This window comes from Podarcis melisellensis (assembly GCF_964234715.1).
Source record: "Podarcis melisellensis genome assembly, chromosome: 3".
NCBI classification, from domain to species: Eukaryota; Metazoa; Chordata; class Lepidosauria; order Squamata; family Lacertidae; genus Podarcis; species Podarcis melisellensis.
In genome coordinates this window covers 50,056,900-50,069,381 of record NC_138530.1, presented here as the reverse complement: position 1 = coordinate 50,069,381, position 12,482 = coordinate 50,056,900, and the positions used below count along the sequence as shown (strand labels likewise).

The 12,482-nt window shown below is 37.6% G+C and overlaps 1 protein-coding gene across 2 annotated transcripts in view; it reads left to right on the top strand.

Annotated features, from left to right (window-relative positions):
- CEP43 (centrosomal protein 43) overlaps positions 1-12,482 on the top strand; it is a 32,818-nt gene that overhangs the window by 2,941 nt on the left and 17,395 nt on the right. Inside the window, exons 3-8 of one of the 2 annotated variants that reach the window (XM_081905075.1) lie at positions 1,826-1,879; positions 2,627-2,681; positions 4,518-4,606; positions 5,126-5,263; positions 5,426-5,509; positions 9,987-10,043. In XM_081905075.1, the coding sequence (XP_081761201.1) occupies positions 1,826-1,879; positions 2,627-2,681; positions 4,518-4,606; positions 5,126-5,263; positions 5,426-5,509; positions 9,987-10,043 (477 nt within the window). The remainder of the gene's footprint in view (positions 1-1,825; positions 1,880-2,626; positions 2,682-4,517; positions 4,607-5,125; positions 5,264-5,425; positions 5,510-9,986; positions 10,044-12,482) is intronic. The other variant, XM_081905076.1, reaches the window with a different exon arrangement.

Sequence of the window (12,482 nt, the reverse complement as noted above, 5' to 3'; positions counted from 1 at the left end):
GCTAAAAAGAACTACACAAAGTATTGTGTGAACATAACATAAACTTTTAACAAGGCATTACAATATTGGCAGTTTTAGTCAATATTGGACGCAGGTCTACTGTCCCAGTCTCCTCTTTACCAGGCTAAACATGTCCAGCTCCCTCAATCATTCCACATAAGGCTTGGTTTCCAGACCTTTGATCATCTTGGTTACCCTTCTCTGCACACACATTCCAGCTTGTCAATATCCTTCTTAAAAGGTAAAGGTAAAGGTAAAGGTACCCCTGCCCGTACGGGCCAGTCTTGCCAGACTCTGGGGTTGTGCGCCCATCTCACTTAAGAGGCCAGGGGCCAGCGCTGTCCGGAGACACTTCCGGGTCACGTGGCCAGCGTGACATCGCTGCTCTGGTGAGCCAGAGCCGCACACGGAAACGCCGTTTACCTTCCCGCTGGTAAGCGGTCCCTATTTATCTACTTGCACCCGGAGGTGCTTTCGAACTGCTAGGTTGGCAGGCGCTGGGACCGAGCAGCGGGAGCGCACCCCGCCGCAGGGATTCGAACCGCCGACCTTTCGATCGGCAAGTCCTAGGCGCTGAGGCTTTAACCCACAGCGCCACCTGCGTCCCAATATCCTTCTTAAATTGTGCCAATTCACTTATATTGGGGAGTTCCTTTTGGAGCTCCTCCCAATCCCTCTTTGGTTTTGCTACCCTATCTCTAGATAAGTTATGAACACCACAGTGTGCACTTTTCTAAACTTGCACTGTAGGTTTTAAAATGACGAAAAACTGACTCTTTAAATTAATCTGAGGTCAACGCCTACACTTCATAAGCTGCACTTAAAGCTCAAGCTGAGCATACATTGACCCTGAAATGAAGGCTGAAGCCATACTTCTGTTTGTTGATTGACTTTTTCACTTTAGCTTGGTCTGTGTTTTCGTTCTTTACAGTGTAGAAGTGGGATCACTGATATTTAATACACAGTTGTTAGAATGTTTACTGTCAGACAGGCAGCATAGACAGTTACATGACATATATTAGCTAGAATGTATAGCATTTCCCCAAGACACAGGATATATGCTTTCCAATGGCCTTTTGGCATTGTTATTTGGAGTTTGACCACTTCTCTCATTCTTTGGGATTACACACACATTACCCTCCAAGAAAAGGGTTTATAGATCTTTGTTCTACAATGATAAGTTAGCACAGTCACTACTTGGGTTCATTTTTCAGAAGTGGATGCAATGTGTGGCAGAGTATCACCTTGCAGCATGAGACAATTCACTGATTCTTAAACAGTTGGGTAATTTGCTGCGTAGAGAGGGTAGGCATGAAGTGAACGTCCCTAGATGGAGTAGGAGAGAAGGGGTGTAGGATTTGAATTATGGATGAGAATGCGTCAGTAGAGAATGAAGACCCCCAACAGATGGAGCCTGGAGAAAGGAAACCAATCCCATGTGGGTTAAAAATTTCAACCCAATCTTCACAAATTATACCAAATCAATACAATTTTGATTAAATGACTTCTCACTTGCCTTTGTTGATGTGACCTTAGCTTCTAATATTACTGTGTTAAGTATTTTACATTATCTCCAGTTACAATCCATTACCCAAAATTATCCCTTGTCAGCTGTATTTTTAGCCATTTCCAGTTGTGTTGAAACATTATTTAAAGCATTTGCATACTTTTGTAAAACTTCAAGTGAAAATATAATATTTCTTTTCTTTTCATTCTGTGTAATAAATTGGACCCTTCTGTGTGAGGTTTGTCTTGGTATCTAGTTTTCTTAATATATAGTTGCAAAATGCTATACATTTATACAAATGCTGGTTCTCTGTTACAGGCAGAATTGCGAGCAGCTGTATTTTTAGCACTAGAAGAGCAAGAGAAAGTAGAGGTAAGGAGCTGCCAAAACAATGAACTTTCATTTCATATAGATGTGGAAAAAGCATTAAGAAGCATAATAGAAACCTGTGTGACCTCACAACACAAGTTTTAGGGAGTTGAACAAGTGTCCCTCATTTCTGTCCTTAGAAGCCAGCCTTCAGGTAGAAGTAGAATCACATAGGTTACACCTATGTCTTGGCTTGTGGGTCTTATTTGTTCAAGCACCCCAAAATCTAACCAACTGTTTCTGTCTCCCAAGGTAGACAGTATAGTTTGAGATGCCGAACTCTAGGGCTACTGCTGCAAATTGAAAGAAGGAGGGGAAAACACTGTGTGCTTTCTGCTTACTTTAAAGTCTACAGCTGATGGAAGCCAAATGCTCAAGAAAAAACAGGGTGTTGTTTCCCTAGCCTTTGGCATCATCAAGTAGGTAAAGAATGAGTCAACAGTAAATAAAATGGTGCTTCTGCTGCCAACTTACTTCCAGAACTGAAATTTCAAACTTTGTGTGTTGTTGCACAAAACAGAGCATTGGTTATTATTTAATGTTTTATACTGCTCTTTTCTTCCTAGAATACCCAAGTTCAGCTTGGTTTGGGCATTCAAAATTAATCACTGCCAAATTCTGGTACTGTATGATATAGGCTTGGCTTCACCATGAGGATGCATAAGCATTCATGTATATATAGATAATTGTTATCTACCTGTTTTATATCTCTGTCTGTAATCGTTAATTGTTCTTCTCATTTTTTGACAGAACAAAACACCTCTGGTAAATGAAAGTTTGAAAAAGTTTTTAAATACAAAAGATGGTAAGCTGTGTCTCTGCTAGTTAAAGATACCATATATATTCCCAATTAATGTGTGTACACTGATGCAGATCAGTGAGGGAGTTTCTGTGGTTCTTTGGTGACGTAAGCAGGCTTAAATGACAACAGGAGATATCATTACAGTACTGTTCAAAGATGGCTCATTGCAGTGGGAAGTAGATGTACAGCAAACAGGGGTTAGCCTGTCCTTCCATAGTTAAAAGCAAGCCATAGACAATTTCTGGTTAGTTCAGAGAAAGGTTCACTAATGTAGAAGGCAGAACATTCAGCAGTCTGTTGTCCAGGGAGTTTTTAAAGGCCTCATCTACAACTGATGCCACTGCAGCTAACTGTGTCGGATGTTCTTACTTGCTTACTTTCTGTTTTTTCTTTGCCCTTTTTATAATCCTCTGCTTTTTTTATGCTAGAATTTTCCCAAACAAGGGCTTCTCCAAATTCTGTTAACTTTGCATCATCCCTCTTAATTTAATTCAAATTCCATCTTGTCAGCATTTGGTTGACAGAATCTGCAAATTCTACACTTTGCTATACTTTTGTTGGCTGCAAGTATAAGCATAAAACTTCAAGCAGTTTCAGAGTGAAAGTTTTGCTCATTCCAGACCTTTGAATTATAAAACTGGAGGAAGGGAAACTAAACAGGAATTAATAAATGGATTAAAAGCTGTACTTGGACCTGGTACTTTTCTGTATGTTCTTGAGCAAATCATTCTTGCTTCTGCCAATGTAAAAAAGGAATAGTAAGCTATCATGATTGTTGTATTGTATAAAGAACACAAAGATTGTAAAATATTTTGAAGATTTAAAAGGCTTAATAAATCCTTTATTCATAATAAACCCAAACTCAAGTGAACGACATAGCTTTACAGTTAAAGGTCAGTCTCAGCAACCTCAGTGGAAACAAGACTGCATTTCATATTTAAATGTAGGTTATAGCAAGTTTGCAGAGTGATTATTTGCCACATTTGGGAAATGGATATTTCCGGGGAAATGTGCTCAGTTGAATTGCTAACCAGTAATTGCTAGGGTTTTAGGCCTGACGTAATTTGGAATTTACAGAAGTGTGTTTGTCCGAAATAAGACTTTAGTTTCTAGAAGATGTAAAATGGGTGGGGAACTGAATCTAGCCTATGGATCAGATCCCTGATTGCCCCCCACACAACCCATGGGTCAACTTTGATAAGTGCGCAGGACCTAAAATCTAAACTCTTTAAGCATTTAGGAACTTGTATATGACATCAAGTGTGAGGCAGGTGGGTCTGGTTTGTGGGGAACTGCCTTAAAGGCCAAATTTAGACCCATATTGGGCCACATTAGACCCATGGGTCAGAGGTTCCCCACTGCTGGTGTAAAGGGAAGTCCTCCCTGTCTTTGTAGCCCTTCATAAAGGAGTGTTTCAGAGTATATGACTTACATAGTACTAGCCCTTCCTCCACCTATTTCTCCATTCTTCCTATTTTCCCGTTCTCAAGTGTAGTATCAATAACACTGGATCTTCCTTTCCTTGTCTACCTTCAAAATAACCATGCAATGAAAAGGGTTCCCTTGCTTAGAATTTCGTCCTGTCCCCGCCCAGCCTCACTACATTTAGGTTTTAATTTTGAACGCCAGTTTGGGAGCAGTTTTTGAAGAAATTCAATGAAATATAGGAAGACTTGTTTATTTACAAACAAATTCATTATTGAATGCCCAAAGCATTTTTTCACTATATCATACCTGTTTTGTAAACAGTAGCACTTAACTCACATTTCAACTGAAAACGTTAATAGTGAGTGCAAATGCTGTACAGGAAAACCAAATGTGGCTCATTTCTTTTTGTAGGTCGATTGGTGGCTAGTCTGGTTGCTGAATTTCTTCAATTCTTCAACCTTGATTTTACTTTGGCTGTCTTTCAGCCTGAATCAAGCACAGTAAGTAAGCATTTTAATCATTATAACAACACATTAGAGAATAACACATTATATTCATTTTAATTCTTATAACAACACATAATATAACAAGACATTTAATCATTATAATAACACATTATAACACAGTAATTTGACCAAAATGCTTGAAATTGTCCCATCCTCAATTTTGTCCCCAATTTCATTTTTCTGCATCATCTCTCCAGTTCATTAGCATGTTTACTTAGGAGTAGACATTGCACGCAGTGCGGCTTACTTCTGATTTGACATGCATAAGACTGCAGTGCTAATCTGATTTTCCCCCTCCCCCCAAAATACAATGGAACACTGTTTAAACCTTTGGTTCTGCTTTTGAATAAATGGGGGGAAGATATTAAGAACTTTAACTTGAATGTCGTGCTCATGCACTTTAGGGACAATTTCTTTTTCTGTCAGTCAGCTGTCAAATCTTGAATTTGAGAAAGAACAATTGTGTAAAATATATTGTGTTAATGGCCTGGAATGCTTTATGCTTATTTTTAGTTAAATGGGCTTGAGGCTCGAGAGAATTTAGCACGGGACTTGGGAATTATAGAAGCTAAAGCTACAAAAGAAGGGCCCTTATTGCTGGAAGTGATCAGAAGATGCCAGCAGAAGAAGGGAGTGTCTAACTTTGGAGAGGTAAGGATTTTGAAAATGTGTAGTATTTTAGTTATACCAACTTTCTTAATAAACTGTTTATCTTGATGTAGGCATGCTAAACAAACTATGACAAGCATATTAAATGTTTAAATTTTGGTGTGTTTAAAATTGTTTATTTTCTATTCTAAAACTATTATTTAGGTAGCCCCTATAATATCTGATGGTATACATTCTCCTCCAAAATCATCAGATGGAAGATCTAACATACACTCATTGCCAAGTAAGGTAAGTCAGAGTACTGGAATTAAGCTTAATATTATTTGAGAAGCAGATTTTCAACTTTCAATTTTTTTCTCTGTTCATTCTTGTCTATCAAGTCTTTCATTTTGTTAATAGACCCTGTTTGACTTTCTAAACAGGAAGTAAGATATCAGGGAATGGTAAAGGCAGATAACTGTTTAATGAAATAAAACCATAATCTGATGGGATGCAGGTATAAATTAGAAAGAAGTTGGAATGCGATATTATAAAACTAGAATGACAATGTGTGATGTGCAATTTTTGTTGCTACTTCATTTGAGAAGCAGAGCATGAATAGCTGAAAAGTTCTACTGCTTTTCTCCCACACTCCTGCTGCTATGCTGTAGATAAACAAGCCAAAGTCTGGATGGCCATGTGATTCATATCCAGGCATGTGGTTTATCTGAAGGAAACAAAAGGTTACAAGTGTAACCAAAGTTTGTGCTTGGCTTATTGTTCATGGTTTGTTTGGTGAAAACCAACCACAAGCACAGGTTCAGCTGATATAACAATCAAGGCTCTAGCTTCTTTTGTCTATGCTAGGAGAGAGAAGGAGCACTGCAGAAACTTTTGTTTTAAATTGTGGTTTAATGTGATGTGCAAACTAGGCCATTGAAACTTAATGTTGGGGGCAGCCTGCACCAGCTTTGTTTACTTAAGGTTGCTTGCCTGATTTGAATATTGTGGATTTATTGAGTTACCTGTATTTACTTTGCTACATAATAAATTGGGCAAGCCTGTACTAACAAGAGTTTGGCATACTTGCTGGAAATTAGTTTTGTAGACCATATGGAGCATATGTGACTTGTTTATTTTCATATTTGTTTTTGTTTGTTCCTTGTATCAGATAAGGAAGGTTAGATTTTTAGTAGTGTTGATTTTTTCTTTTTCCTAGTATCAAATTACAACTTAAACAAAAGAACCATGGTGGCAGCAAGTTTGATTTTGTAAAGGCTTGTATCAGTGTTACTCTATGTAACCTTGGTTGTAGGAGCAAACAGATTTAATGAGATACATGTCTTCGAGTAGAAGACTAACTTGTTGATTGGCTTTGTGTTTCTCGTAGTTTTAGCAAAAGAACAAGAATATGGGGAGCCTCAAAAGAAGCAATGTCTATTTAGAAACATATATTTCCTAAGGAGTGTGCCAATACAAAAAAGGAGGTATTGACTATCCAGCAGAATATTAAGAAGAAATTTCACCCTTGATTATCTTGATTAAAGCCTTACATTGTTAGAAGAGTTACTGAGAAATTCTTTGCAACCTCTTTGCTTTTTTCGTTTTCTACCTTTTCCCAAGTGACTCATATTTGTTAACCAGATTCTTGCTTATTTTAATAAAGACTGAATAAAGAATGCTATACATAGAGAAGTACTAGACAGAGGTAAACTAACTGAAAGAATAGTGATTCCATGAATGGATCAAAAGTAGTATGCCTTTGAACACCAGTTGCTAGAAGCCTTGTACTTCCCTTAGGCATCTGGTTGACCACTATGAGAGCAGGATACTGGATTAGGTGGCTTGATGGCTTCTTACCCATCTAGTCCACCATTCTATTTCCGGAGGCCAGGTGCTTGGTTCTTGATCTGCTGGAGAAAGTATTTAAGTACAAATGAGGATTCTTCCACCTCTCTTTTGGGAGCATTGGGGTTGCAAGAGAAAATACCAGAGGGTAATAAGATGATCAGGTCATTGAAATAATGTGTTTTGTAGGTGACAATAAAAAACTGGCATGAACTGGTAAGACATCTGCTGGTGTTGCTGTGGAACAGAGAAAATCCTCTTACCGGCTAAACAGTTGCACTAGCTGTGGTTAAAACAGAGAGATTATGTATTCAGTGTAGCTATTATCGCTACTGATGTGATGGTGAAGAGCAAAAGGTACCTTTGTTTCAGCATGAATGAGCTTCTTGTAGGACAGAGAACAGAGATGACTTTGTCTACATGTAGAAACAACATTGCAGAGAGAACTTCTGCCACTTACTTCATCAGTAAAGTGGAGCCCTGTAAAGGTAAACCCAACCACACTCTGATGTGTTGAACAGTAATGTGTGCCTTCCTGTAAGTTAATGTTGTTTTATGTCACTTGGCATCAGTAACATTTTCCACCATGTATGCATGTATCAGAAAGCTGTTGCCAATCCTGACTCCCTAGTTCAATGCATTGTTTAATGTTTCTGTTTGCATACATTACAACATTGGAAAGTACATGTTAACAATTTGTCATGCAGCCCAAAGTCTTTGTTAATTTCTTGGAATACTTAAAGTAGCAGCTGTTTGTTCTAGCTTTGGAGAGTTCCTTTTATGGGTTTCATTACCTGGATTATTCCCACAGCATCATTTCATATGAATCTTCCTTTATTGGGGGCAAGAGGATAAACTGGATGAATTGGCCCTTTCTTAAATCTAGGTGAAAACTGTTCTCCGCACAATGCCTTGTGTGATCCAAAGTTAAAATCTTGACAATACTTGTTTTCTTTTTTAAAGGCAGTTTGTTGAAGAGTAAATATTGAAAGCAAGGTGGCAGTATATTCACAAAAATGCACTCCAATTGTTTTTCCCAAGTCACTTTTTCAAGGTTTCTAAATGTTTATAGCTAATAATACAGAACTTACTTCCAGTGCTTGGCTAATCATTTGGGATCACAAGAACTATTAAACTTAACAATGTGCTAGTAATGTTTTTCTGAAGATAAAATGTTTTAGTATTGTTTTGTGAGGACACTGTTGTGGATAGTTGTAAGACGATTCTTTTGAATCTTGTAAGAAGATTACAATTGATGGCTACCTTTTGTTAGGCTGCTGGGCAATACTAAAGTGTTTGTTTTTGTTTGTGTGTTTTAAACTATGTATTTCTGAACACTTCTAAAAATGACTGATGGTCAAAAGGAGACTCATAATGGTACTGTCTGTGCTGAGAAACTGGAATATGATTTTGATGTCACATGCTAGAACTTTGTGGTTTGCTAAATTATACTAGTTTAAAACTATTTTAACTGGCATGACTTCCCACAATGAACAATGAAAACGTCTTGTTCAAGGTGTATAAGTAATAATTGTAAAATCTGCATACTGGCTGTGGTCTCATGTAAGGTTTCAGTCTGAGTCTTTAAGCACAAGTTGCATATCTGTGAACAGAATTCTGTACATAGCAGCAGAGGTTACATGACTCAAGGCATTTGAATCCTACCAAGTGCTTACAGTCTTCCTAGTAGATAAATAAATTATCCTGTATAGAGATGTAAAGCCACCAATTTGTTTTCCTCAGGGGGAAATTGAAGTAGTAATACTTCCTTATCAAACCTACATATATTTTATTACTTTTCACAACAAAATATCACCTTTTATAACTTGGCATATAAAATTGTACTCTTTGGCATTTTTATGGATCTTGCACACTAATCCAATGCTCATTTACTCATATGTAAAACCTACTCTTTGATTAGTGTAGCTTACAGCATCAAAAGTATAAATGCCTTAATTTTATGCAAGCAAAATGGTGAATGAACCCAGTACTCAAGAAAGAGAACTGCACTGTATGCTACCTAAACTGTGTGCACAGAACTTTTGCCATCTGAGAAATAAACATTGAAAATAGAACCACAAATATTGTTGTAAACAGCATATACGAAATGGTTTCATACAATTACAGTATTACAATCTCCTAGTTTATTTGGATACTGAATTAAGCAATACATTTCACATTTGAATGTTTATAGGTACAGTATACACAAGTATTCTCTAATTATTTAGATTATTTTATGTAAATCTTCATAGTGCACATCTTTTGTAAATTAAACCTGTATTAAAGCATTTCACTCATTCCAAAATTTCAGGAGAGCTTCTTTTCAGAGTTTCCCAAAGTTTCCAATTTTTCTTTCCTCGTGACCCAGCCTTTCATATCTCTGATTTTTTATCTAGAAGGTAGACTAGGTAATGAAATGCTGTAGAAGTAGAAAATGCATCTCTCTTAAAAGGAGAAATGGTAGCTGCTGTCTAGTAACACTGGATGTATTTCCTGTACTATTCCAAAAAGTATATCCAAGTATAGAGGACATATTCAAAATAGTTGTTTCACTTCCAAATATGAATGTGAAAATTTGACATGTGTGCTAGGGCAGTGTAAGTAAAGCGTGGTGGAACACAGAATTTTTTCCTGTGGCAAGAAACTGGAAAGAAAATTTTGTAGATGATAATGCTTATGAAATTTATCAGACTGATTCATCACATCTCTTACCATATTTCATGTGAAGCTTGTGATTATTTTTAAATAGGTGGGAGGTGACAGCTCATGACGTAATCTACAGGTCAAGCAGAGAGAGAATGTTGATTAGTAGGCAAGGCTTTTAATCGGGTTTTTAGAATGATAGCATAGATCTAACTCAATAATCTAGATTTCACATAACATAACCCACATATAATTTGTTTTCATTTTTGTGCCATTATTTTATTCTTGTGCTCAGATACCAAGGTATAAAGGACATCGTAAACAGAAAAGGTGCTTGGACACAACTGAGCAGGTAAAATGCATGAGGAGAAGAAACTGACAGGTGCTTCTAGTTCTACCTTTAAGAAAGAGCAGCTTGCACTAAAAATCATTGCAACTGACTCATGGCATTTGGTAAACTAACTCCACAAATATGTAGATGTAACACAGACTCTGAGGCACAATATTAATTACATTATGTAAATTTAATGCAAAGCTTATTAATAAGCTTTACCTATATTTATGGAGCGGCTGCTTGCTTGCCTGCCCTCCTTCCTGCATTTTATGACTCTCCATGCAGTTTTTGTATCAAAATGTCACATCTTTGGATTCCAAAACTTTAACAATTAGGTATCTTGAGACAATTTCATTCAGTTATGTTACTGTGTATTGTTAGTTCTTGGTTAACTGATGGCCAGTTCACACATTAACTCATGAAATTAAACCCTTTCCTACCCACTTGGAATTCTGAATGTTTCTACATACCAAATATGACTTTAAAATTTGAAGCATTTACCTGACCTTCACTTTGCTGAGGACCCGATAATTTCCCCCCATCAAAGTGAGGGGCAGGCAAGCAGCTGAGGACTATCTAACTTTCCCTGCATAAAGGGAGAACCTTTAGGATTCCAACCAGGCAGAGCAGGGCTGACTTACATGTGGTTGCTCATTAAACATAGTGTGTACTGGTGCTGAGATAATGGAGTGTATATCTTGCATAATCTTGAGTGAATTACTTTATCTGAAACATTTCAATTTGGCTGTTAGGATGTTTGGACTTGTCCCTTATACAAAAACAGCTTTGTGGCAGAGTTGCAATTAAGATTTCAGGGAATAGCCACCCATTTCCTGTTTCACTTACTTGAATACAGTACTGCTGCTCCTCTGCTCCACCCCTAACCTTGTGCATCTTTTGAAAGCCAGTCCAGAAGGCATGAAGAGAGCTAGGAAAGGATGCTTTTGGTGGTTTGCTGTTTTTCCTATGAGGTAGCTATCATATTCCCTTCCTTACCTTGTCCGGAAGGACTGGAGAAGGCAAAGACTACACCATCAAGTAGTGTATTTGTTTTATTTATTTATTTGCATATAAAGTCTATAAGCCTTCCTGTAACAGAAGCTATTGGGAGATTAACAAGATAAAAAATGAACACAATTACAATTGAAATGTGGTAAAAAGCAGATAATAAAAACAGGTATCAAGTCTAAGGACAGATCACACCAAAATAGAAAGCAGAGAATCAAAAACTGGAGCACTAAATCATATAAAACAAAGGGATAAAATCCACAAAGTGTAAAATAACCCAAAAATTAAAAAAATGGGAAAATAAAAATGTATTTGCCTGGCACTAAAAATATGTTAAAGTAGATACCAGCAAAGTCTCTCTAGGGAGACTGTACAACTATCATGGGGCTACTAGCAAAAAATGTATTTTCATGCATAGCTACTACCTCTACCTCAATTGGCAGAGTCACTTAGAGCAGGCCTTGGGTTATGAACTGAGGTTCTAGTGCGTGCATATAGGAAAATACCATAAGGTTCTTTAAAGGCCGAGTAATGGATGACTGCACTTGACCTTTAGTTCTTTTTGAACACTTTACTGCCATTGGTCATAAGATGGTTTGAGGGCTAGCAGGCATTTGTGGGATTGCTTTTTTTTAAGTGTTTCAGCATTTTTTCTATTCTGAAAGCAGCTTTTACTTTCAGCTGGTCACATCTGCACTGTAATGTAAAGCACATGGCTTCCTCCAAAGAATTGTGGAACTGAAGTTTACCCACATGAAGACACACTCATACACAGAAAACCCTTAACAAACTACAGTTCCCAAGATTCTTTGAGGAAAGCCATGTGCTTTAAATGCATGGGGTGGATGTGACCTAACTCTGAACCAACTTCACTGGTGTGTATTCAGGATGAAACTAGACAGTCCCCAGCTTTGTCTTTGCCTCCTATTGTGTGAATGCTGGTGGGGTGGCGGGGGACATTTGCATGTATGCAGCGATGCTTAACCTTTCTTCCACGCTGTGATGCTTCTCTATTTTTTATTAGTTTCTAATTTGTTCTTAAGATTATATTTCCCTGGATTCATTATGTCACCTCCACTATTCTATAAGCTGCCTTGAGCAGTTTTTAATGAAAAGGCAAGATAGAAATATTTTAATAAATATATCAGTTGGACAGATAAGCAGAGGAAACTGCTTTATACTGAGGCTGACAATTGGTACTCCCAGCAGATTACAGCTTACACTGTGTAGCAGTGGCTGTCCAGAATTTCAATCGGTTTTTTCTAAACCCTACCTGAATATGCCGGGGATGGAACCTGGAATATTTTGCATGCAAAGCACATGCTCTAGCGCTGAGCTGTGGCCACTGCTTTCTCATTTGCAACCTTTTTCAGTGGCCATTTCCCCCTTATTGCCAGATCAGAGATAAAAAATAGGCCCCCAGCTGAAGAATTGGGAAGGAATGATAGG